This window comes from Ictalurus punctatus, chromosome 12 (genome assembly GCF_001660625.3).
Source record: "Ictalurus punctatus breed USDA103 chromosome 12, Coco_2.0, whole genome shotgun sequence".
Classification (NCBI taxonomy): domain Eukaryota; kingdom Metazoa; phylum Chordata; class Actinopteri; order Siluriformes; family Ictaluridae; genus Ictalurus; species Ictalurus punctatus.
Genome location: NC_030427.2, coordinates 18,056,083 through 18,083,710, shown reverse-complemented (window position 1 = coordinate 18,083,710; position 27,628 = coordinate 18,056,083). Strand labels below are relative to the sequence as shown.

The 27,628-nt window shown below is 38.7% G+C and overlaps 1 protein-coding gene across 1 annotated transcript in view; it reads left to right on the top strand.

Annotated features, from left to right (window-relative positions):
* arid1ab (AT rich interactive domain 1Ab (SWI-like)) overlaps positions 1–27,628 on the top strand; it is a 74,900-nt gene that overhangs the window by 19,416 nt on the left and 27,856 nt on the right. The window contains exons 2-4 of the mRNA XM_017481373.3: positions 6,466–6,678; positions 11,335–11,895; positions 16,984–17,100. Of these exons, the coding sequence (XP_017336862.3) occupies positions 6,466–6,678; positions 11,335–11,895; positions 16,984–17,100 (891 nt within the window). The remainder of the gene's footprint in view (positions 1–6,465; positions 6,679–11,334; positions 11,896–16,983; positions 17,101–27,628) is intronic.

Sequence of the window (27,628 nt, the reverse complement as noted above, 5' to 3'; positions counted from 1 at the left end):
TTCTTAACATGCGCAATAATATTCTTAATAAATGTTGTGTGTCAAGGCATCAAGTCTCCATCCTGCTTTTGGTTCACATCAGAGTCCATCCTAAACAGAGTCGACTCACTGGTTCCTGACATTGAAAACTAAGTCATCCCCAAAGCTTTGAAGTTGATTCCGGTTGCTGTAATACATGTCGATAATCCAACTAAAACAGGAATACTCCACATGTCTTAATTCGATTAGAGCTTACTTCGAGTATGACCTTAATTAGATTAAGGTAATTAAAAATTGCTGTTTACATGGTAGTTTCTTAATCAAAGTATGGTCTTAATTGGGTTAAAAGTGGATTATTGTTGTCCATGTAAACACAGCTACTGATTCTCCTCGTGTACACACACACACACACACACACACACACACACACACAAGTTCAATTAATTTAGCATCGGAGTGTTTCAGTTAGCGGGGCAGGCATTGTATATTTATTTTGCCTTTATTTTGAAATTGGTTAGTCAGAATTGAACAAATCCAGGCTTGCGGAGAAAAATGCAGATAAAACAAATAATTCTCTCCAGCTTCTTCAGACTTTCCCCTCGGCTTCATGGTCGTGTCTCTAACTAATTCCCTGTTTACCCTGTCACTGAGTTTTCATGGGCAGGCTCTTCAAGGCAGAGTCGTGGTTGCGGCATATAACCTTTCATTTTATCCAGCAGATGAAATGATTTGGTTTTTGGAATTGACCCAAATGGGGTCATAGTCACAGCAAGGTCAAATGTCTGGAATAGTTTTTCTTCGATAGCTTCCTTCCTGTTTGAAGTGTATTTTAAGGGTATTTCGGGCATACACATTAGTAACGAGAAGTATGGCGGAGGCATCCCTGCCTCGGTTTCCCACTTGTAGTGAACCTGACCGCTTAATCACTACACATTCTTCATATACGATTGAGAAAGCACACTGAAGATGTCAAATGGAAGATTTCAGTGTTCGTATTTAAGTCTTATGGGGATTCTGTGTGTGTGGATTTTGTGTGTTTGGGTCAGAGGTCAGTAGATCACATGAGGTTAAATGGTCAGGTTCAAGATTACATGCCAAAATCCAGCTACTCTGTCCTTCCAGACTAGGCGCGGAATCCGTGGTTGCTCTTCTGCAATTCATCCAGTGCCAATAGTGTTATTAAAGCCGCAGCGGAATCTGGGCTGGCTTTGGCGCACACACACACACACACACACACACACACACACACAGAGGCAGAGTTTTGCTGGACTCACCCAGACTGTATTGTGTCTTACAGCTATAAATAGCTCTAATGGTCTTCAATGACCTTAGGAAAGGGGGTGTGTGTGTGTGTTTTTTTTTTTTTGTGGCGGTTGCTAAAAAGAGTAGGGCAGTCTGATGATTGTAAGAGGGTGTTAAGGCTGGATTTAGACTGCGTTTGACTTGCCTCTGGAGCTCAGAATGACTATGTTCAAGCTTTGAACTTGGGTTAAATACCCATGTACTCTTCAGTGTTCATCTTTTGTTGATGTATATTTTCCTCTGTAAAACTGAACTGTAGAGTCAGTGTTTTAGATTTAACAGGTGAATGTGTTTGTATGTTGTTTGATCTAAAGCTAATACGTGCATTTAAGAGGTAAGAAGTGTTGCTGTGTTAACTGCTAACATGTTGACTTGTCGCCACTTGCTGCGCTCCAGTGTTCCAGTACAGTTATTGAAGTAGTGAATTTTTTGGGGTCGATGGCCACCACTGCAAGAGCGAGGGGTGGGACCCTGTGAGACCCGGGGTGATTAATGGGGGAGAAAATGTATTACAAAGATTCTGGTACTAATTTGTTTTTCTGTGCTGAATTTTAATTTTTCCTGTGAGATGATTTTATTACATAGAATTTTCAGCAGCCTCAGATTGCAGTCTTGGCTCCTAAAAGCAAAAGGGCAGGAGCTTCTTTTCTCACTCTCCATTTTCCAGCAACGTTCAGTGTCACTGTAATGAAGTAGTGGAGACTTTGTTGCACACATTGGCTCAAAGTCCCAGAATGCAATGTAAATTTGTCAGTCATACTGAGCCAGGTTATCTCATCACAACGTACATTCAGCCATATCCCTTTTCAATTGACGTGCGTCTAACATGATCGCAGCTAAAATGTCTTATTTACCAACAAACATCGGTGCCGAACAATTTCGTGCAATTGCAATTTCGCCAATTCAAGAAGTTTTCCAAAAGCGCCACAAATTGCATCGCAAATTTAGAAAAAACCCACAGCCACAAAAGCATTTTGGCTGCAACAATCACAAAAAAAACTGTGAAATCTTCGGATTGGCATTGTAGGTGACGTAGGAAACTGTTAACCAACAAAAAAGCCGCGTTCATTCCGAAGTAACTCTAGATTGCCACTGAAGACCACGCGTTAATTATAAAGATTAACATGAAAGTTGTTCTGGTGTATTTTTCCTGTGATGTGATTTGTGCAGTATGATGACTGATCCAGTTATCCACAATGGCTGCATGAAAATCACCTGCAAATTACACACTGTCTCTGGGACTGCTCTCACCACCTCCAGCTGCCTTGTCAATTATCAAATTCATGTGATGAAGCATTAGAGACAGAAATATTGTCCACATGTATATATTGATGGGAGGGAAAGCTGATCATCCTGTAGTCTGTGCTTCAAGGATGTACTGATTCTAGCACTTTGTTGATCCTTTTATTTATTTATCTATTTTTAATTTTATTTTACCCCCCCCCCCCCCCCCCCAAGTCTGTGTCTTGTGTTTTATTTTCATGCTGTTTTAACATTCTCATTAGGGTTTTAGCTCGATGATACCGAGTCCCTGACCTACTGAACTTGTTTTTGACAGAGACTACAATACTGTTCTGTAAGTCGCTCTGGATAAATGTAGCCTTATATATAACTACTATAAAAGGGGTCATGCTGCTGAGCTCATTAGCTTGTGTCATTTCTTTTAGTGGTCAGTAGAACATACTGATTTCTGTATCCAGAAAATAACAAATATTTGCCTATTTTTATAACTGTATTAATATAAACACGTGGTTAGAAATTATGCTTTATTAGACGGGAAAAATGCAGAGCATTGGAGTGTTTTATGGTTTTATGATGGTTATGGTTATTTGTATACGTTAAAAAGCGGACCAGGTTTGTATCGATTATAGCGTGAAGAACGATCTACTTAACTTGTGTAAAGAGGATGTGTTTGATAAACAGTGTATAAAATAGGGCTGCACAATTAATCGAATATCGATTAATTGTTAACGAATTAACGATTTTGACTGCCCACGATTAAATGAACATGATCGACTGCGATATTGCCGTTTAAAGTTCGTCCTCCGCTCATAGAAAACTACACTACAGATCAAATCAAGCGCTTCCTAAATTTGCAGCCAATCACCTTAGAGTGGTGCAGGGATGACATCATTTTGTAATGCCAAAACCCGGAAATGGGGTTAGCATTTTGGCGCTTGAGCTGCCAGTTTCGCCTCGAGCTCCAGTGCTTGCGCGAGGGGAAATCATGACACTAGCACGATGCTAAATGGCACTACAGAGGTTGTCGGGGACATTAAACGTTATCACGCCGAACTGGAAAAAACTTTGCAGATAAACTCAGGGCTCTACAGTGCAACCATTTTACTTGCATTTGTGTCTGAAAAGTTCTTTGTGTGACTGTGAATAAATATTTATTTGCATCGGAGTTGTATAATACAATCGGAATAAAAACTACAGGAAGTCCAAAATTCATCTACCCCGTGCAGCAGTTACTTTCACACTGCTTTTCATCACCTCAGGCAACCGAACAAGTGTGGAAATACTGCAGAGAAGCCATTATGATGACAAGAGTAACAGTGAACATCTGGTTCTCTCAACTTCCCAATCTCACAAACCGCCATCCTTTATTGATCCCGCAAAATGACCTGCTCATTTTGAACTTTCACCTGCTCGTGTAGACACAGCGGCGTCGGGCGGAGTAAATTAAAAATAAAGCTAACGCTACAAGGTGCGTTTAATTCAAACTTCTTTGATTGGTGAGGAATTATTTAATAATCAAGATTAGGAACTGTTCAGAAGGAGTATGCTGCTGCTCTCCTTCCTTGTTTATTTATTAATTAACCAACAGTATTTCTCATTGCTATTATTTTAATTCAATTAACAGTGACAATAAGCAGAGAGCTTACATTTAACAGTTTATGACAAACCTCCTGATTAAAGCTTAAACAAAAAAAGATTGGTATCTGGATCGGTTTTGGTCGTAAAAATCCTGATCAGTGCGTCCCTAATGAACACCATTAAACTAAAGTTCTTCCCATCTGACGGATAAATGAGCTCACCCAATCACATCCTATATGAGATTATTCAGATATATACACAATATACACAGAGCGGTTCGAGAACTGACTCCGGCCCAGAACTATGACAGCGGAAAATGTCTAATATTGTAGCTTTAAATATATTTAAGAGGAGCGGACTTCAAACACTGAGCATTGATGTTTATTGTATTTGTTTAAAAGGTAAACAGGTTAACGGTTGTTTTTTGCATACAGTCTGTAAAATTAACAGAAAATATTAAATTCAGTTTATCAAAAGGTTAATTAATTTGTCATGGCTCACACTATGTTCCTAAATTTTGTCATAATTGACAAGCTCAAGTTTTCTCATGCCTACTTGTGAGTTATATTGTGGCACATTAATGTTACCATCTCCAAAAAATTAAATAAATAAAAAATTTTCTGCTCCTAAATTTTTGTAATTATTATTAAAGAAATTGTCTTGTGTCTCTCCTCCTGTAAACACTGTTATTGCTTTTTCTGCATACGCCTGAATTGTTTTCATTTGGGTGCATATTGTTATATTTGATTTCATATTTTCATTTGGTTGATAGCATTTTTATTTTTACTTATCCTATATCTTGGGTACTATAGTATTTGTTTTGCTTGTACGAGATGTTTGCTTTTAAAATCCTCTCATCTGGCTTGGGATAATTGTTGATAGTATTGAGGAATCTCTTAATGGTGGATGTACATACTTTAGTACCTCATGCCTCCAATTCCTTCATCAGCTGCTTTGTTGTCTTGGGGTTCAGTTGGAACTTTTGGGACAATGTTCGATCATTCCTGGGAGTTCATTTGTCTCCCATTTGAACGATGCACTGTCCGTGTGCTCCCAAATTATTATGCTCCTAAGGAGGAACGTGACTTCTGGAAGTCAACAATTTTTTTTCCCTGAGGTCTTGAATATTTCCATGGTATCCAGAGCAAAAAGGCACTGGCTCTAAAGGTAGGCCCTTGAATGCAGCCCCAAGTGCACTCCTATTTGGGACAACTGATGCTTCTGAAAGTCATTACATCAATGTCTAGGTCTTCCACAGCATTTCAAGAGATGGTCAACTTGATGTATGTAAACTTTTGACCCACTGAATTTTTGGTTTAATGAATTAAAACTGAAATAAATCTGTCTCTACATCGATTTAAAATATCTCTGATGTTGAACAGAATAGGCGATTGTAAGTGCTCTTGTCCTTTTCAAAAATCACACAATGCAGAACACTTAAAATGCCTTTATACCAGAGTTTTTTTTTTTCTTTTTTCCCTTCTCAGTACTTCAGTGCCTTGGTTCACATGCAACCTAATAATCCGACTGAGAGCTCAGATGGAATACAACCCGTGGCAAAAATTATGGAATCACCACACTTGGAGGATACTCAACTGGCTTTTTTTTACTTTGGAGCAAAAAAACAAATCACAGATATGACAAAACAATTTTTATTTAATAAGCTAAACATTCTGGCTTCATGAAATATGCTTCAAACAAGTTAAATGAAATTATTTTAATCAATAGCACGTTTTTTTCCAGATCAGGTAGAGGAAAAAAGTATGAAATCACCAGGTGAACAACCTCCAGTTGTGGGGGTTTTCCATCATTTTCCCCAGGGGTTGTAGAAAATGTTCATATAAACACCTCGGTCAGAATAAAGCAATTGAGGTGCAATCCAACTGAAATTTCTGTCTGATTGAATGAGGCAGATAATCGTTTTACAAAATAATACTTGTGTAAACCTTCGTGTCACATTACTTTCAGCGTGTGTGTTCTGTGCCTGTGTGTTTTTCTATATTTTCCGTGATTTCAGCTTCTTTAGTTAAATGTACTACTTTGGCGTTTTCTGCCTTGGAGAATCACGTGGTCATTTTGGGAGACATAACTGCAAGTCAGCATTCCGTCTGATACACTCACAGTCCTTATCAGGTGGAAAATCTCACACAGTTCAACTGTAATTAAATGTTGGTTTAGAATGCACATTTCTTGAATCTACCCTTGACCAATGCATTTTAAGTGTTGGATCTTATTTCAGATTAATAAATAGTATTTGAAACATGAATCTACAGAAATGATTGCGCAGTCGAGTGAAGTATGTACAGCATGTAGGTCGGAACTAAACCGATTAATTTCTTCCTCTCCATTTTTCTGTCTTGTTAGACCCCAAGCCCAATGGACCAGGTGGGGAAGATCAGAAGCCAGCATTATGGAGCAGGAAACCCTTATTCTCAACAGCAGGGGCCACCACCAGGGGCTCAGCAAGGGCCTCCCTTCCCTGGTCAAGGCTATGGCTCCCCAGGACCACAGAGATACCCAATGACCATGCAGGGACGCACCCCTGGTGCTATGGGAGGCATGCAATACGGACAGCAGGTGAGTTCTGAGCTACGATGGCTGACTGATTTGATTTTAGGAGTTAGGATCCAATTATATCTATTTGTTTCACGTGACCTTGCTGTCACCATGCTTTAGTTACTGAGTGGTATCAGTAGGCCTTCAATGTGATGTATGCAACAATAGACATCTAAAAATACTGCAAGAAGACACGTCTTAAGATATTCCATTCCAAATTGGCCTGATCAGTGAACAAGATGGCTAGCTTGATAAAGCGATACAGCTGTGTAATTACCTGACTTCGAGTTCCATAGCTTTGTTTCACCGACCCATCCAGCAACTAAATACTGTTAGGCTTCTGTACTCTTTGCTGTACAGAGATGGACTGTGGATTAAATGCATTCAAATTTCTGCAGATTTAGCAATGTCTGTGCTGACTTCAAATCTGTATATATTTATCCTGGGACTTGTTGCTTCTCAGACGTATTTGAATTCTCCGCCATTGCATTTTCTGCAGATGTTCATAAGTAAAGCGGCTATGAGAACCAGAGCACATGACTGAAACAGGCTGAAAATGTGAGCGGAATTAGTCTACCCCGAAATTATCATCAGTGGAAAGCCTGGAAATAAAACACCAATAATGTGATGCCAAACACTGTAGGGTTCTGGGGGATGAATATCAGTGCCAATGTTTGCTATCTACAGTTTTATCCCATAAGCAGTTGCAAGACTGAAAGTGAAACCCTGGATGTGAAGTTTTTGTTTTGGTTTATAGTGACCGCTTAAAGCGTTATAGTTGGTGAATTTGGGGGATGTGGGGGGGCATGGTTCCCGAACAGATGCCATTTTATCCTTTGAATGTAAAAAAAGAATTGTTTTAATGAGTATTAGTGTGTTCTGTGCAAAGTAAGATGCTTCTTTCCATGCTGTGTATAGTGGGTTAGCTCATTGGTTGTGTTTTTGAAAGTTCAATAGGAAATGAGGTGAAAGGTATAAAACATTTATTTATTGTGACACAAAAATGTGTTCATTTCATATGTATTCACCCCATTGGGTAAATCACATTTAGCTGGAATTACAGCTTCAAGGTTCTGGGATTCGTCTCCATCAGCTTTGTGCATCTAGATTCCAATATTTTTGCAAATTTTTGGCAAAATTGCATAGATTCTGTCAGATTGAATAGGTCAGTTGGTGAATAGCCAAAGATTCTCAATCAGATTGTGGTCTAGGGTTTGACTGGACCTTTGACTCATTCAGGTTGTTGGTTTGAGCCAATCCAGTGTTGTTTTGGCAGTGTGCTTAGGGTTGTGGTACTGAGTATCACGTCTCTGGCAGATTGGAACAGATTGACAGGTTTGTTTACCCTAACTTTTGACTCCATTCATCTTGCCCTCAACCCTGACTAATTTCCCAGACCCTGCTGATGAATGGCATCCCCACAACATGATGCTAGCACCACCATGCTTCACTGTGGGGATGGTGTTCTCAGGGTGATGAACAGTGTTGGGTTTCCACCAAATGTTTTCCACAGTAAATTTCATTATCATTTAGTTTTACTTTGTTTTGAAGCATGCTACATCTTCACTTAGACCTAAGATGCATCTGATGGAAATCGAGGCGCATGTTACAACAGATAACCCCTCTACAGTATGGGAACGCTTTAAGGTCCACTGTTGGCCTCATAACATAACTTGTGTTTTCATGTGAGTAATATTTCGGGTTGTGGCTGTGGGGATTTGACCATTCAGCCAAAACAGCATTAAAATTTGTGATTTGTCAAACAGGAAGTCTGCCTTTTTGAATTTTAACAAAAACTGCTTTTGAGCTTTTTTCTTTTGCAAATTTTCTCATCTTTGTTACATGGGGTGTTCTGAACACAAATATTTAGCGGCATGACCTAAAGATAAAAACAAACTTTCAGTTTGTTTAGAATGCTAGAGGGCTACTGAAAACGGAAAGGGAGGCAATATATCGGCAACAGCAACTAAATCGAAAAAAGAGCTGGTCTCATTGATTTCCACTGTGACTGACTATGCTGAAGTATGGCTGGATTTGCTGGCTGAATCTTCTTGGTGCTGGAAATCATGACCGATAATTAAAGAAGTAACACCGGTATTTAATTTGATTTCGGATCAAGAAGAGAAGCAACTTAAATTTGGGAAAAGCCCTCTGTGGTGTTACTCTTCCTGGCATCATGCTGCACCATGAAAATATGACTAATAAATGAGTCTATGAACCTCACAGGTGTGTTATGATTGGCCAGGAATGAGTTTGATTAGAGACTGGCTCGTTTGCTCTTTCTGAGTATCCCAAATGTTTTCTCTAAAATCGCTTGTATTTTTAGCTCCTTGAACTATCTTATTTTTTTAACCTGAATTTTCAGAACCACTATATTAAAATATCTTCAGATTCACATTGAAAAATTTCAGCATCATCACGAGTGAACATCTTGATACATGTTTCTTTATACATGTTTAGGTTTTGCTAACTCAGATTTCATCCCACAGTATTGTTCCCCTGTTCCACATACCAGGAGGCACGGCCACGTATGTCGCATGCTAATTCAAGTTCATAAACTCAGCATCATCATGAGACCAACCCAAACAAAACTTGTTTCTCTGATGTTTGATTTGTGGGATGGTTCCTTCATAATGCCCAAATGTGTTTGATGGCTAAGCTGCCAAACAGGAAGTGACTGCATATTTCAGCAATGGAGTGACCAGAAAATATAGTTTAAATAGAGTGCCTAGAGTTTACAAACATACGCACACTGTTTTTACAAGACAATATGCTTGTATACTAGTGTACTACTGCATTCAGCAGCAAACAGGAGCTGGAAGTAGGTCTGATGTATGGGAGCACTTTGGCTTCCTGGGAGGTTCTAATGCTGATTGCCAGCAAGTGGTGTTTCATTACAGTGTGCTGAATCCCACGACTAATTAACACCAGAATAAGAATCACCCCATGCTTTAGCCATGCCCCCTTATGAATCACACCCATAAGCATTGGCCTCATATATAACTGTTGCGTTCTAATGCACAGCTTTTGTTTTAGTTTTTTAGTTTTTTCTTTAGTTTTGTTATACGCTGCTAAGAGTCTGAATGGCTCACACAAACACCAAATAATTAATACGTTTTAATCATTGTACATTTATAAAGTTGAATGTTGTAATCAATGGAAAAGGCATATTCAGGCAATGCAAATTTTTGCCATCAGGGCACCAATGTCAGTGGAATTCAGTTTGTTTTTTTTTGTTTTTTTTTTTTTTCATTACACCCCTATTAAATTTCTTTTTTCTGTCAGGTCTTTCAAAGTTTTTACAGCTTTATCCACTGCCTTCTATACAGAGCGTATAAGTGTGTTTTTGATGTGACTACAGAGGTGCTTTGCGGACAGTTCTGATTACAAATTGATTTGAAGAGCATGTCAATTCGATTACAGATGTACAGTACTGTGAAAGTGCACCCTCCTTCTGATTTCCTCTATTTTTGCATATTTGTCACACTAAACCGTTTCAGATCCTCATACATGTAATATGACACTCGGAACATGAGGAAACGCAACACAGTTAAATTATCTATTGAAGTGAAAAGGCTACGCAACATGTCGCTTGTGAAAAAATTATTCTCCCCTAAACTTACAGCGACATCTGCAACTAAATACTTCCGATAACTAGAGATCAGTCTTTCATATCACTGTGGAGGAAAAAACTCTCCTTTGCAGAATTGCTTTGATTCAACCACATTGAAGGGCTTTCAAGCATGAACTGCCCGTTTAGGTCTCTGCAACAGCATCTGAATGGGGTTCAGAACGTTGTCTAGGCCACCTCAAAACCTTAATTTCTTCTTCGTTTCTTTTGAGTCATTCAGATGTGGACTTTTTTTTGGGGGGGGGCTTCAGATCCTTGTTTTGCTGCATAACCCAATTGTGCTTGATCTTCAAATCACAGTCTGAAGTTATATGTAGGGCTTAACTAACATTAGACCAGTATATAGCTAGAACTAAGTTATTGGTCCAAATTATTATTTTTTTTGTGAGGAACATGATAAATGGAACTGTCTTCACAGACAGTCATTTGCAGTGGGGTAACGGCACGTTGATAACATGTTGAACAACATGAATAGTCAGTACCATACAAATCCCACATTTTGCATGTGGATTTGTGCTGCTAGCAATACCTTTTTTTCCTTTTGAAAATTTAAAGCTGCAAAATATTGGATGGGGAATTTGCTTTCAGTGTGCACATACCCTCAAAGCCATAGTTAATTAGTGCAAGCATCTGCTTAAAATATTTTGTCCAAAAAAATGTCAAGCCCTTTTTTTGTGTAATTTTTAAATTTATTTATAAGCTTGGATTTAAGTTTCCTTAAGTTTGTAGTGAGTCTCACCAGTAAATTGGAAGGCCCTTTGAGCCTTTTTATTTGTCTTTTGAACGCATTGTTCAAGCTGTTCTGCTTCTATAGTCCATGTCTGCCATTGATGGGTTATTTGGACAAGAGGAAAGAAAAGCCTTATTCATGTGTAATCTGAATCTTGTCTTGCCTTTTTGGTTTTAAGTGACTAGAATGAGGGTGTAAAATAGTTGGAAAATTAATTTTTACAACTAATTTATTTCAGAGATTTGTTCAGAGATAAGCTGTTTTGTTGTGCTGTGCTGTACTGTACTGTTCTCTCTCTTCTTTTTTTCCGCTATAGATGGGTTATGGACAACAAGGCCCAGGAGCTTATGGCCAGAGCCAAGGAGGCTACTATGGTCAGCAGAATCCTCTTACTCCCCATGGAGGCCTTCAGCAGGGTTCATACCCTCAGCAGCATTCCAGTGGCCCAGGCTCCCAGCATCCATATTCACAACCTCAGTCAGGTCCCCCTCTGTCTCAGGGTGGGCCTCCTTACTCCCAACAACCCCAGGGCCAGTCTTCATATCCCCAGCCTCCACATTCCCAACCACCTTATCCCCAATCCCAGGCTCTTTCTCAGTCCCAGGGTACACCTCAGTCAGCTCAGGGCTCTCAGCAGCAGCCTGGATTCCCTCAAGCAACGCCTGGTTCCGGGCAACCTCCTCCTGCTCCTCCTCCTACTCAACAGCAGCAACAAGGCTCAACTCCACAGCAGTCCAATGTAGGGCCTCCTCAGCAATCCCAGCAGCCCATGGGTCATGGTCCTCCACAGGGACACCAGCCCTCACCCTATTCACAAACCCCACCAACACAGGCTCAGCAGCAGACACCCTTCCAGCGCTTCCCACCTCCACAGCAGGTAAGGAGTTTTTTTTTGTTTGTTTGTTTGTTTGTTTGTTTTTTGTCCTCTCTCAGTAAATTACCCATAATCCTCCACCGGGTATGGCACGAGACCCATCATCTTGGTGGTAGCTCGTGAAAGGAACAGTGGCATGCTCTTTCCTCCATAGTGTTAGGGTCTTCTCCTTGGGCAAAAGAGAATAACCCTTGAGCCCTCCTTACGAGGGTTACAATTTTCTCAATTATACCTTTTGCACAAGCTTTTTCCATTTATATGTGCTAATACCATCTTTCATCTCGTGTCGGTGGAGGAAGAGATCCTTGGACCTGAGAAATATGGTTTGCTGCCGCTGCAATGGTTTCAACATTGTACTTTGGCTCATACTTCACCTAGACAGGAGGTTGGATGGCTCACTCCAATCAATTGGCTGGTCAAAGCATGCTCTGAGAGTTCTGTGATAGCTTAACAACTGCTAACAACTCACTCACAACAGAACTCAACAGAAAATCAGCCTACAAATAGAAATACAAGAAGGTCAAGTTGTTTGCAAGCAAAAGACAAAACAAACCAAAGATGTTGAACTGAAAGAAAGGGATAGTCTGAGTAGAAGTTCATACCCAAAGGGAAAAATCAGGGGAAATATTCCTATTTTTCCTATGTGAGAATGGAAAATATTTTTATCCTATGGAGCTGTGGAAATTTTGCAGAGTTGCACTGCTTACAGTTCTCAACCTACTTGTTTTTTGTCTCCAGAAGAAAAATCTACCACCAGATTTTACCTTCTCTTTTAAAATGTTTACAATTTTAAAAACTTTTGGTCCTACTAATAGACAGACGTTTGGTGGCACAGCCATTTTAATCAGAAACGATGTGATTTCATAGTCACATCAATGTGAAAAGTAATTTATTTACAATCACGCCTTATGTCTTTTAAATGATGGATCCAGCACTTACCTACACCCAGTGCATGGAACATACCTAACAATGACCAAACAATTTGTGAACCTGAATTATTTTTTTTTTTATACCTTTCATGGCAAGTATATGGCCTTTGTGGTAGCGACCACTTCCCATTTATACTAACCCTAAAAGGAAGAGAAGAAGCTCTAAAAATAAATAAATAAAAAATACCAGGATGGCAATTAAAAAGAAAAAAAAAGTTAACTGGTGTAATTTTCAAACACTTTGCTATGAAAGGTTTTATGAAGCCTCTGAAGATGATACAGATGTTATTAAACATTTCACCAGTACACTCATCTCCATTGCAAATGATACAATTTCAAAAATATATCCAAATACAAAATGCAAACGGATGCCATGGTTTGATGATAAATGCCAGGCAGCTATAAAAAAACGGACGAAGGCTGAAAGATTATTCTTCAGAAGGACAATAAGTGAAAATCATGTAAAGGTTAAAATAAGTAGGGCACAAGCTCGAAGAACAATAAATGAAACTAAATCAAAAAGTTTGAGACCATTTGTATCTGGTCTGACATCAAGTACCTCAACAAAAAAGGTCTGGAATCTAATTTGCAAGATGAAGGTCAGGAATGATGGAGCTTAAATTCAGCACATCAAATATCAAGACAATTTTCTAACTTCAAATCAAGAGATTGCAAATACTCTAGTAGAAACTCTTGAACTCTTATGTTGGAAATTGTCTTAATGCCTTCCAAGTTCTCTTAGCACAGGATGAAAATAAAGGCATCAATTTTAATATATAATATAATCAACTGTTCACAATGGAAGAATTGACACGAGCCATAAACAGAGCACATGATACGACAGTAGGACCAGATGATAACCACTACCAGTTTAAAAAAAAATTGCCTCACATTATCCTGTTTTTACAGTTAAAACTTTTTAACTCTTTGGATATCAGGGACTATTCCACTCTCTTGGAAAGAAATGATCAACATTCCCACCCCAAAAGTAGGATGACCCCAATAACTACTGCCCAATAGCCCTGAAAGGTTGCTTATTCAAAACCTTGGAGAGAATGGTTAATGAATGATTAGTATTGATCCTGGAATTGCAAAATCTCTTAAGTTCAATGTGGCTTCAGAAAAGGAAGAAGTACTGTTGATCACCTCATCAGCCTTGATGGCTACATACAAGATTCTTTCATCAGAAAAGAACATGCAGTGGCTTTTTTTTTTTTTTTTTTTTTTTTTTTGGATTTGGAGAAAGCTCATGACACCACTTGGAAATTCGGTGTTTAAGGATTTATAGCAACTTGGTTTTAGAGGACACTTATCCATTTTTATTGCAATTTTGTTTTATATTAACAAACAGACATTTTAAAGTCAGAGTAGGTAATACCCTATCTGACCCCCATAAACAAGAGGTAGAAGTACCACAATGAAGTATTTTATCAGTTACACTTTTTAGTATCAAAATCAATGGCCTCGCAAAAGCCATCGGGTTGGATATCCATTGCAGTCTTTATGTAGATGACATGACATTGGCATTTGCTACAGGGGCAAATCCATGAATAACATTGAACAGAAAATCCAGCTGACAATTAGCAGAATGCAGTCCTGGTCATAAAATGGGTTTAAATTTTCAAAGACCAAATGTGTTTGTATGCATTTTTGCCAGCTACACTCTCCATCTTGATCCAGAGATATTCATGGATGGTGAACACATCAGAGCAGTTAAGGAAGCCAAATTCTTTGGAATAACTATTGACAGTAAACAGAGTTTTATCCCTCTTATAAAGATTTTAAAAGATAAGCGTCTTAAAGCCATGAACTTTTTAAAGGTTGTAGCTAAAACTAAATAGGTTGCAGAAAGTTCACTTCTTTTAAATCTTTACGGAACACTGATTCGATCACACCTGGATTATCGATGTGTATTGTATGGATCAGCCAGGGAATCGTATATCCAATTATTGGACACAGTGCATCGTCAAGATATATGGCATTAGGGGCCTTTTTAGAATGTCACCAACTCATTTTGTATGCAGAAGCAAATGAACTTTCTCTGGAGAACAGACGCCTCAAACTAGTCCTACAATAAACAACAAAGCTAAAGACCAATGAAGAAAACTCCGCTTACCCGGGAAATGTAGAAGCAGACACTGCTGCAAAAGAGGCACCATCAGCGGATTTCAAAAAGTGTCCAATGTCTCCCACTGACCTAAAATCCACAATAAACTCGTATATTAACAACAAATGGCAAACTGGGGGACTGCTGTGGCTCCGGTTGTAGAGCAGGTTGTCCACTAATCGAAGTGTCCTTGGGCAAGATACTGAACCCCAAGTTGCTACCAATGGCAAGCTAGCGCCTTGCATGGTAGATCTGCTGCCATTGGGGTGTGTGTGTGGGTGAATGGGTGAATGAGACCGTGTAAAGCAGTGAACAGTGTAGAACCGCTAAGGTTAAAAAATGCTATATAAGTGCTTACCATTTACCACAAAATCCATGAAATTGTTTGCCATGTTGTTGGCAAAAAAAACTTTTCTCTGTTTTCAAATAGCTGGGACCAGATCGTCTACACTCGCCATCGAAAAGGTCGTTCCAGGATGACACAAGTTTTTAATATTAATAGAAGGCCAGAATGCCAGAATCCATTATCCTTGAAACATGTTTTATTAGACTGTACTGGTCTTAACCCCATGAGAATAATTTTTATACAGTCAAAACTCTGGAAGAAATTTTTAACGAAGTCAAACCTAACGCAAAAAGAGTTTTTAGGGAAAATAGATTTTTAAGACCTTATATAGAGTTCCTTACACATTTCTTATCATAGCCATAGAAGCTGGCATGGCATTTAAAAAAAAAAAAGAAAAAAAACCCAACCCATAATCTTCCATGTTGGCACTTCAAGTACAACATTGCTGTACTTAAGCACCCGTGCAGAATTTAGTTACCTGCTTGCTACCGTGTGAGCCGAACCGAGACGACACAAGTGCAGACCATCGACTGATCAGAGAGTGTCACTGGCTTCAAATCTAAGGTAGATTAGTGTCTGAAAAGGTTTCTCTTTTTTGATTCCTTTTTTTCTGGTGAATTTAAGAGGCCAGCAATTTGTGTAGCAATGTAATGTTATTTACTTAAATTCCGTGAAGTTAAATGTTATTAGCATTGCACTTTTAACAATCAATAATGTTACAAAGCAGCTTTACAGAAATATCATTGACTGTAAATGAAGTGTAAATTTATCCATAATGAGCAAGCCAGAGGTGACATCAGCAAAGGAAAAACTCAGAGATGCGTGAAGGAACCTTGCGGATTTATTTACCCACAGTAATGTTTTCCTATAGATATAGGTAGCTTGATCTTAATTTCCATGTAATATCTGCCATCTTCTAGTTAGGGCAAATCCCAAATGGCTTGTACCCTACTTAGGACATAACATAATAGAGCTGAACACTCTACCTGGTGCACTACTGCACAAAACATTTGGTACATCTGGTACACTCCCTGTATTTTCACCACAGATTAAAAACACTTTGTGGTGTTTGGGAGCTTGGGCAGTTGTTAAGAGGAAAGTTTAACCATTTTTTTGATTTTCACTAAAACAAAGTGTCATTTTCATGCACTGATATTAAAACTCGCGGTCTTGTTTGTTTTTATGTTTACTCAGAAATGCATTGATTTTTAATTTTTTTGTAGTATTTTACTTCTTGTTCATATAAAGTCACCACTCAAAGCCTTTCAGAGAAATTCTTCTTACATTCATGTGTAGAGTTTTATGATGGACGTTCTCCCCATCTCCCCCTTCCCCTCAGTTTTACACACACACACACACACACACACATACACACTACCGCTGCAATATCTCCCCAACAGATAGTGATGAAGATAATCCATTATTTTCTTCTCAGAATTTTTGTTACAAATTGAGGTTGCAGTGTTTGTCATGTTACCTTAAAAATTCATTTAAATTAACTTTTTTCCATTTGACAAAAAAAGTGGGAAATAATGTTTCGTGTTTCATGAGAAGTTGCATGATGAGACATTTCCTCAGTTTGGGATGTAAGGTTTAGAAGTCCCAAAACTAGACTCGGCACATCGCAAACCAAAGTGCATGATATTCAATTTTGTGTTCCCTCCGTGCAGTTCTATTCATCTTCTTCTCTTTTTCTTCTTTCATGTAAGGAGCTATCCCAAGACTCCTTCAGTTCCCATGCTTCCGGTTCTACCTCGAACCAGCCCATGGCCTCCAGTAAGAGTGGTACAGAGGACAGCATGCAGGGCCGTCCTTCAAGTCTGCCAGTGAGTTCCTACATGTCTAATCAACTTTCCAAGTTCACACACATGCAACAGAATGCTTGCATTGGGTAACATTTTAATATTACCAAATTGTCATCTTGAATAGCCCTCATTTTAATTTAGATTCTCCTCGCTGCCATCTTATGCTCTTTTCATTTCCTCTTGGCAGAATCCTCCATGCCATTTTATGGATCGTTCCATTACTTTGTTAACTTGAGTGAAGTTTGTTAGATCAGCCATCAGAGGGACGATGGAACGAGTTAGCATAGATGTAGACTTCAGCAGCAGAACTTGCCCATACATCACTGCAGTCTGACACAGCTCCTTTTCAGTAAAACAGAGCTGCTCAAAGTGGGGTTTGTGACTTTTAGGCCTGTCCGAGATTCTCATCAGCGCGATATCTTGAGCGAGTGTGTGTGAATGTTTGTGGGATTTTATATGGATTTGTCACTGTAACCAGATGTTTAGATTTTGGAATTGATCCAAACTGGGTGGTCAGATGTCTGAACGTTTTTCTTCAATAGCTTCCTTCCTGTTTGTCGTTAAGTTAACAGTGGTATGCATTTCTGATTTGCAGTATATATGTGCAGTGAACTGAACCTGGCAACCCTGCACACTGAACTTTATTAACATGACACTAAAGCGCTGCCTTACTGAATGCCAAAATAAAACCACATTTCTACCGTATTTCTGTACAAACTGGGGAAAAATATGCAGTGCACTCTGTCCCTGCTTTATATTAGATTCCGAGATGGATATAATTCAGTGAACTTTTATGATCTTTCTGGAATGTAACAAACTCAAAGACTGAAGTAAATCCGATAAAAATATTATTAGAATGGTATTGTTTTCACATTAGATCGAAAGCTTTCGAGGGTGTCTGGTTCAGAAGTTGCATAAAATTATATTCTGCACATTGCTGTTTGTTGTTATAATTTGCGAAAAATGACTTCCTTTTCCATTTTTTTTAAACCACTCAAAGTAATAGCGTGTGTAGATCACCAAGGAGTGCTTCCGTGCTCTCTCTTCCTCTTGTTCAGCAAGTGGTCACTAAGGAGTTACTCACTTCCGAGTTGTGAGGGGAAGTTGTCAATTGCATGGTAAAAACTAGTCAAAAATGGGACTTGAGTGTCTTGGTCTGCTGTAGTCAAATCTGACTCTGTATGTGACAGAGTTGGCTAGAGACTGCATATCCCTGCCTGTGAGGAAATTTCATGCTGCTGAAAGTGAAGCTTTCACCCCCACCTCTCCCCCACACCCCCGCCCCCCATATTTGGACCAGGTTTACATGTGAAATGTAAATGACACTAACTCGTGATTTGTCCTGCTCTGTGATTGGATGAATGGTGCTGTTTGGATAAAATGACTTGCAGTCTAGCATCCTGAATATGTGTACGTGCTTTTATTGGTTGGCAAATTATGGATATTTCCATCAGATGTGATCTCATCTGGAGTAGCAGAAGACAGGAGGAGGGAAAGGCTAAGCATGAAAGAGAATCAGTTGTATTAACTGTGCCAGTGGATGCTACACTCAGGATGTGATTCCCTCTTCTTTTATTTACTACTTTTATTTATTTATATATTTATCCTGAGCAGAGGCCGGGCTGGGTTATTTTTTTCCCCCTAGGAAATCCCTTTGGCTGGAGGCCTTTACCTTAACCCCTGACACTTCACCACCAAAATGCTCAGTCACGAAGTTCATCCTGTGTACACACTGAAAACTGACTGAACTGAACTCCATATGCTCAAAAAGCAACATCAGCACCCCCCGTGCACCTGTTCATCTGTTTCCTGCCACCATGTTTATGACTGAAAGATTCTGCATTTACTGACCAGCATCAATATGCCTTCATTATGCTGTGCTGTGGGATGCGACAATAGCCATAGACAAATAAAGATTTAATTTTAGTCCGTTCCAAAATATCCTGATCAACAAAGATAATGGTTAGCAGCAGTCATGGGTGAAAACTGCATTGCAATGAGCACTTGTTAGTAGGTATCTTGGCTGATGACTTCGGCTACGTGACAAATTATAAATGGTCCCTGCATTTGTCTGTGACAGATACGTAGAGCTAGTAAGATAACAGTAAGTATTACATACCAAGTAATAGAGTCAACTGTAAATATGATAAACGTTCAGTCATATCAAGTTGGTACAGCACCTGTCTCAACAAATATCCCTGAAAAATACGATTGCTTATTTACGCATCATCCTGCAGGTAGGTGTAGCTAACGGTAGTTATTTAAGTCGTCACATAGGCTACACAGTTGACTGTCTAGTAACGTCACAAGCTTTTGTTTCTGTTTATAAAGCTTGATAAAGTGATGAGGCTGTTTACTTAACCCGACATGTTTTTTAAACTCTTTCAAGTGCCACAGCTTTGTTTCATTGACCCATCCAGCGGTGATGTAGTGTTAGGCATCTATACTATTAAAAGTCTTCAGGATCTCACTATTGTACAGTAATATATTGTTGATTTACATGTATGTGAAAGTCTGCCACATGATTGGCTGATTTGGTAATTGCATGAATGTATGCATGAATGAGTGTGATCCTAATAAAGTGGCTGGAGAGTATATTTTATTTTAGTATTCATTTTGCACTTTAAACCTTCTGATATAAAGAGGGGGAATGGAGTTCCTACTATTTCTGTCAAAAAGCTCCAAAGGGCTGCAATAGTTCTATTTATTCATTTTGCACTCTGCCTCACCAGCACATTGAAGATGTGGAAATGCTTATTTTAATCTGATGATTTTTTTCTGTCGTTTTAAATTGAGGTCATGTTTAACACAGGAGGGGAAAAAAAACCTGAGACTTTTAGTTAAATTTTCTGCTCTCGCAAACCGGTGTTCTTTTTGCAAGACTATTGAAGTCACGAGAGCGTTTTCCCCCAAAAGTGGAAAGGTAGAGTGCAAATCAAACTGTTTGGCCTTTAACACACTACCAGAGTCGGTAAGTGGTTATGTCAAGTCAGAGGCAGTCGTGATCGCCATCCAGCTTTTGTATTTAAAGTCCAAACCCCTTCAGCAGTTCACAGCAATGTGATCACATCAGCTAACATGAGTGCCATGACTCCACAGCCAGAGGGTCAAGTCCCATGCTTTCTTTTCTCTGCATGATCAGGCCCTTCACCTGTAAGCATTGAAGAATCGTGCTAGAGCACAGAAACACTAAACTCGTGTAATCGTTTCATGTACCTCTAAGTCTAGATTTGTTAATCTTTGACCTAGATCAGACAATGTAAAGACATAATAAATCTAGTCAGTATCGAGCATTCATGAACCTGAAATGAGAAACTACTGACAGACTGTGAACAGTAAAATGCTGGTGCACTGAAACAGGCTCAACAGGTTCAGCTTGTTCCCTCATTGTTTTTGCTTTGCTTGGCAATGTGCAAGTGTTCAACTGCACGACCTGTTTTTTAGAAACAGAACTGAGTACAGTGTTAATGTTTCCTGGAGTTTCCATTGTTTCAAGAATTGTTTTAAAATTATTTAATCTCATAGGAAACGAAATGCTAGGCATTCTTTAATGATTGTGAGCATTGTGCAGGGTCCAAACAATCCTTGCAAATATCACCACAATTGGCCAGTTCTGGTCTTGTTACATAGAACAATGAAGTAACCTAGATAAATATAGTTATAAAGATTTGTGACTGTAGTGCAATAGTGTGAAATGCCTGCTGAAATCTGATTTGGCTGAAGACGGCTCTGTTTTTGAAGTAAGCCAGTCATCATCAAAAATTCACTTACAGATTAACACGTTGATGCAGTACACCAAATTTGAGCTTGATCAGACGTAATGTTCCTGGGAAAACATTGTATTGAAAATGTGTGGTGTTTAAATTGCGTTCGATTCAGTGCAAGCTGTTCTATTTTGAATAAGCCAGGCTCTGTCACACTAGGATTACTTAGCATATGGTAGCTATTTTGTTTACAAATCTCAACATTTAAAAAAATAAATAAATGAATCATTATGGAAATCCACACTGAGTAATTTGACACCAATGTTTGCACAAAAAGTGCACAAAAGTAGGTTTAGCATATTATGCCATTTAATATAACAATTTTTGGAGGTGTGGGGTCAGATTTTTATGGTTTCTGTATGTATGTATGTATGTATGTATGTATGTATGTATGTATGTATGTACAAGTACATTTTATTTTGAAAAATACAACATATAATTTGAAATGTTTTAATACATTTAATGATTAAGTACAAAATTTTAACAAAAGAGCATGTTTCCAGTCAGTTTGTAATTGAAAAAATGCAAGATATCTTAAATTCATTCACAATATGCTTTTCTATCATGATCTCAATATTTATATTGCCTAGCCCTACTGTATATCTTATTATACAAGAGATATACTTGTGTTTATGTGCAAAAAATTTAAGCCCCCTTTTGGCCAGTTTGTGTCAACTTCAGTAGAGGAACTTAACATTCATGATCGTAGCTCAGTATTAACCTTGTCAAGTGCATGCTGAAATCTGATTGGTCAATGCACTGTCAATCTTTTTTTAAAAAAAAATTTTTTTACATGTATTTATTTTTTATGAAGTCTTCATCAAAAAAATCTACTTACAGATTAGCAGAATTGAGCTCCACCCTCAATGTATGACTCTGCCCCCAAACTTTGGGGCATCATGTGAGAAAATTTGGTGTTTCTATGTCTAAAGGTCTTGACTGCCCATTGCGTTTTAGTGCAGAATCAGAATAATAGAAATAAGAGAAAACCTGATAATTCCATTTCATGCTTGTCATCATCGTTTTGTAGTTCCACTAATGTTCCACACGACAGAATAGTTTACTAAAATGTAGTATACCACAGCGTGGTTGAATGCTTGAATCTGATTGGTTGTTTCTGTATAACGGCGTGGCTCGGACAGTAGTTTCAGATGTAACATGAACGACACGTTTCTATTTAATGTGATTGTTCTAATTTGTTTTTGTTTCTATAGTAACAGCTCATACACAGGACTGTGTACGGTGGATGCTCCACATAATTGAAGATTTAATCAAATTTTAAAACTTGCTGTTTAACAAAGTAAAACTTATAATCGTCGACACTGACATTTTTGTTAGTAGACATGTAGTTAGCATCTGTGAGTTTCACAGCTCAGAAAAGTCTTCAGGACAGACGAAGTTCACAGTAAAATGACATGCTGTGTCAGTGAGCAAGTGAGGCTGGTGAAGAAAGACTGTTTTATCACTGCTATAATGAAACGAGAACAGGAACTAACTTGTCTCCTGGATGTTCCACAGCATTAAATCTAACTAGAAACTGTGATGTGTGTGTTAATAAATAAACACTGTAATTGTTATCAAAACTAACACCATGAGAACACAAGTCCCTCTTTTAGAATAGAAATAAGGACATCAGAAATGCTCGTTTATGCAGATTTATTGACTGATGCTGCCATCTTATGGTATAATATGAAATTACATGTATGTGTTGGATGCAAATGCATAAAAACTTGCAAGACACATTAGCATGACATTTTGTATGAATTGAGAATAGGGTACTTCTTAAAAACAGGATTCTCCAGTTTGACCCTGACAACACTGGCCATTCTGGCTTTTTTTCACTTGGCTCATTAATTTGATTAAATTCGTAGTCCTTTTAATGTAAACAAGACTGTAAAATTTATTTTATTGGAATTTCTCAGCTGTGTCTTTGTGTAATTCAATAAAGTCTTGACAGTAGGCAGTTAAATATTACAGTATTATGGATTTAAGTTACTGTGATGGAGCTAAGGATGTCTTCTGATGCATGTTTATGAAGAATCCTAGATTTGTGTTGCCATCTTGTGGAATATGATATAATATGCACATAGTGTTTATTACAGAAATAGCATTGAAATTTGCTCGACTCTTGAATTTTATGTTGCTGGTCCACATCGAAGCACATTCTTGAATTCAGTGCTGTCACTCAGTGCGTTTACATGGACAACAATAATCCACTATTAATCCGATTAAGACAATACTTTGATTAAGAAACTACCAGGTAAACAGCAATTTTAATTACCTTAATCCGATTAAGGTCATACTCGAAGTAAACACTAATCGAATTAAGACATGTGGAGTACTCCTGTTTTAGTCGCATTATGGACGTGTATTACAGACATGTAAACACCTTAATCACATTATTAACGTCGTGTGAGTTTTCACCGCATTTTGCGACAGGGCACAATCACACACGGCAGTGCTCAACATTTTATGGCGAACAAGAGAGCACGGCTGCGTCCCAAACCGCATACTTGCCTATACAGGCCTATAGTATATAGGCCTGTAGTGGGGGAAAATACATGTATCTCGGCTACTATATAGACGGTAAGTACGCGGTTTGGGACGCAGCGCACGGCTTCAAGCAGTTGTCTGTTAGCACGTACAGCATGGCAAATAATTAACTGCACTTAAAGTGTTCGTAAAAAAAATTAAATAAAAACACCCAAAACTGTATACGGTGCCATAACGAAGATGAACTGTATGTTGTTACGTGAAATTCTGGAGGGACGGCGTGGCGCGGTGACGTAATGACACGTGCCATTAATCTAATTATGTTCTATAACATGTAAAATTGGTACATGAAAGGAGTATTCTAAAAGCAACTTATGTAAACACCTTAATCACATTATTATATTAATCAGAGTAAGGTCAATAATTAGATTACTGCTGTCCATGTAAACGTAGTCACTGTTTTTAACCCCTGCTTCTTACTGGATGGGTAACGTAAGCATCACGTCAAGCTTTCAATACCATACACGTCTCTGTTGCGTTTCCGTGTGAGCTGCTGGCATCAAACAGAGCAACAGCGCACTTTGGTTTAATCAGTTTTAGCTAATCTAGCATTCAGTTATGAAAAGCTGAATTTACATATCTGGTTGTTTATTTTACTGGTTTTTTTTTTTGTTTGTTTGTGTTTTTTTAGGTACCGTGCATATAGCCACACCCCGCTCTCAGCCTTTTACTAACTACTTACTCACCTGTTGCTCGGTACTTCACTAGTGTCCTTTGTAAACATTCCTCCATTTGGAACTCACATTGCTATACAGGATTGTTGTATTAAATGAAATAGAGCTGCAACAGCTAATGAGTGAAATCCATATTAACCAATTATGTAAATCCTTGTCAACAAATCTCCATTACCAATTAGTCGGTCTGCACGCAGCACGAGGCATGTTTACTCACTAGGTTACTTCTGTTCTGAAAACACGCATTGGAGAGTAAATACTACAGTTGGTCCCAAATGATGTACTATATACTTACACTATGCATTATGTACTTTACCATATTGTGTATAAATTATAGTATCATTTCAAATGGAACACGAGTTTGTTTTTTTTTTTTTTGTTTTTTTTTTAATAAACTAATTGGTATACACCGTTTCCCAGGTGATGGTGTATGAAGTCAAATGTATGCATTGTGATACCGCTAGCTTTAGCAGAATACCCCGAGTCAATGAAAAATTAATTTCTTCAGTTTTCAGTTCATTACCTTTTATGCCCAATATGACCTCAATCACCATCAGACGCAGGCATAATAATCAAGTGATGGTGGAAAAAAGTTTGCGACCTCCAGGTCCTCTAAGGCATAAGAGCATTTTATATTAAATGCCACGTAGAAGATTGTAACCTGTAAACTTTACAAAGCGGGGCTTGTGTATAAATAGTTGTGTTAATGTAAAGTTGTAGTCTGAAGTTTATAGTCATAACACTCCGTAAACACCCCCCCCCCCCCCCCCCCCCCCCATCCCATCCGGTTAATAGAAAAAAATACATGACCGATTATCAGTTCTAAAATAAAATATAAGAACTCAATTTGGGGGGGGGGGGGGGTAGTTGCAGATTTAATTGTTTGCCAACCTGTCATCAAAAGGACGCTAATACAACGTTTTTCTTCGCCTGTGTCTTCTCTGGATCGTTCACTTTGAATCTAAATCAACATTCGGATTTCCATAACGCCGCTTCGTGCCGTGTATTGAAAGTGATGTACAAATAAATTTAGGCATGAGGAAGTGAGAGAAGCCAGGCTTGATCTGAATCATTATTGTACAAAAGGAAGGACCATCTACATCTCTCCCTCAGTCTCAACACCATTTAATACCAAATGCACCAGTGATACCAGACTTCTACCATCTTTCCTGCTATTTTTTAATCTTTGTCTTCTTTCACTATTTTATCTCTCGTCTCTGGATGTCTTTGTGTAAAGTGGCTTTGCCTGTGTAGCAGCTCACTACTGTTCTCTGCCTTGTTTTCTGAGCCTGTGTTATTGCTGTATTCAGAGTCTGGGGCGTGTTTCCTGTTGCTATTCTGGGGCCTTTGCTTCCTGTCCATGTGCCTGTTTAATTCAGATTCAGGGGCTCTCTCTCTCTCTCTCTCTCTCTCTCTCACTTGTGCTCTCTTTCGCTCTTGCTCTCACTGACTGTTGTTTTGGTTTGCTCTTTTTTCATTTCTGTACCATATTAATTGGAGGAACTGAAGAAGAGTAAATCATTTCTCTATTCAGGAAATATAATAGTTTCTTTAGAGGGAAAAGCTAGTTTATCTGTTTTGATTCTCCCACTTTGTGTCCTTTTTCTGTTTGTCTCTTTCTGTTACACCCACCCTGTCCTCTCTGCCCCTCCTCCCGCTCGCGCTCTCTCTCTCTCTCGCTCTCTCAACTGACTGCGCCACACCAAGGCTGTGCCGTAACTGCAGACTTGTCTTTCTTCTTCCATCCCCTTTTTCTCTTTTCAGGTTTCTTCTATACATTCTAAATCTTCGTGCTAACATATTAGCATTTTCTTGGTGTTTAGTTTAATGAGAAGCTCTGTGCATGTGCACGAAATAAATTGCAAACAGATTTATAAATCAGTAAAGGTAAACTGGTGGAGCATGAGATTATTCTGATTTAAAAGGTTTCAGCTTGAACAGAGAAGTAAACTGCATCCTGCATCATCTTGGCAGTTCAGTGTTGTATATTAGTGTGTTTCCACTGGACCATGTGCCCCGTTTTGATTAATAACCCATAATCCTCCTCCTGCTATTTCCAGCTCCACGGGAACCATGGTGTACTGAAGTACCCGTGTGAAATTTAGTAACCCTTCTTGGTACCGTGTGAGCGAACGAACCAGATGAATGAGTGGAGATGAAACTAGTGCAGGCCATAAACTGATCAAACACAGAATTGTTGTGCTTAATGTCACTGGCTGGAATTGTTTCTGTTCAGGAGCAGAATTTTTCAGTAGTAGTTTGTTGTACATAATGTAATGGAACTGAACACCCTATCTAGTGCACTTCTGAGTAGTTTAGAAGGACATTTGAGATTCGACCCCTGAAACTGTACAACTGCTTGTGTGTGGTTTGTTAAATCTATTTATTAATATCACCTGCTAAGATTTTCCCTCAAGATTAAAGCATTGGCACACTTGGCAGTGTTTGGAAGTGTGGGTTGCCATTGAGTCTTTTATTTTCACTAAATGTATTGTCATATACTTTCATAAGCACTGATTTTAAAAAAGTAACGCACTGTGTCTTGTTTACTTTCGCTCGGAGAGTAATGTGCTATTTTAGCTTCAATTCATATATGCCAGGTTTATCCTATATCTTCTGTTCTCTGTTTTGGACCAGCTGACTGCTTGAGCGAGGCGTCTGTGCTGTATGGTGAACCTCCCTGTGCTATTGTCACCAAAACAAAAGGACACACTCGCACACAGACACAGACAGACAGACACGGCACAAACCTCCCCTAGATACATAGCCGGGTTTAAAAAAATAAATAAAATTATTCATTATATTATCAGGGTAGCCCAGGAAAGAAAAATGATTGAAAGCACAGCTCATAGTTACGGTCAACTCAAAAATTCTTGGCACCATTCAAGAGATTGGGCAAAAATAAATGTAACAAACATAACATTAAAACAATAATTGTTTCAGAAATTAAAATTCCTCCAAGAGCACAGCAACTATTCATCCAGGAAGTCACAAAAGAGCCAAAGAAAACATCAAAGGACCTGCAGATCTCTTGCATCAATAAAGGTCACTGTTCATGACTCCACTATCAGAAAGACTCTGGACTAAAATGTCATCCATGGGAGAGTGGCGAGGTGAAAACCACTGCTAACCCAGAAGAACATTAAGGCATGTGTGAATTTTGCCAAAACACACCTTGATGATCCTCAAACCTTTTGGGATTATGTTCTGTGGATTGATGAGTCGAAAGTGGAACTGTTTGGAAGACAGGTGTCCCATTACATCTGGCATAAATCAAACACTGAAATCCACAAAAAGACCATCATACCTACGGTCAAGCATGGTGGTGGTAGTGTGATGGTATGGGGATGCTTTGCTGCTTCAGGGCCTGGGCAACTTGCAATAATTGAGGGAAACATGAATTCTGCTCTCTACCAGAAAATCCTGAAGGAGAATATCCGATGTTCAGTCTGTAAGTTGAAACTCAAGCTCAACTGGATTCTGCAGCAAGACCATGATCCAAAGCATAAGAATAAGTCCTAGTCCTAGAAGTAAGTGAAAGACTGATCTCAAGTTATT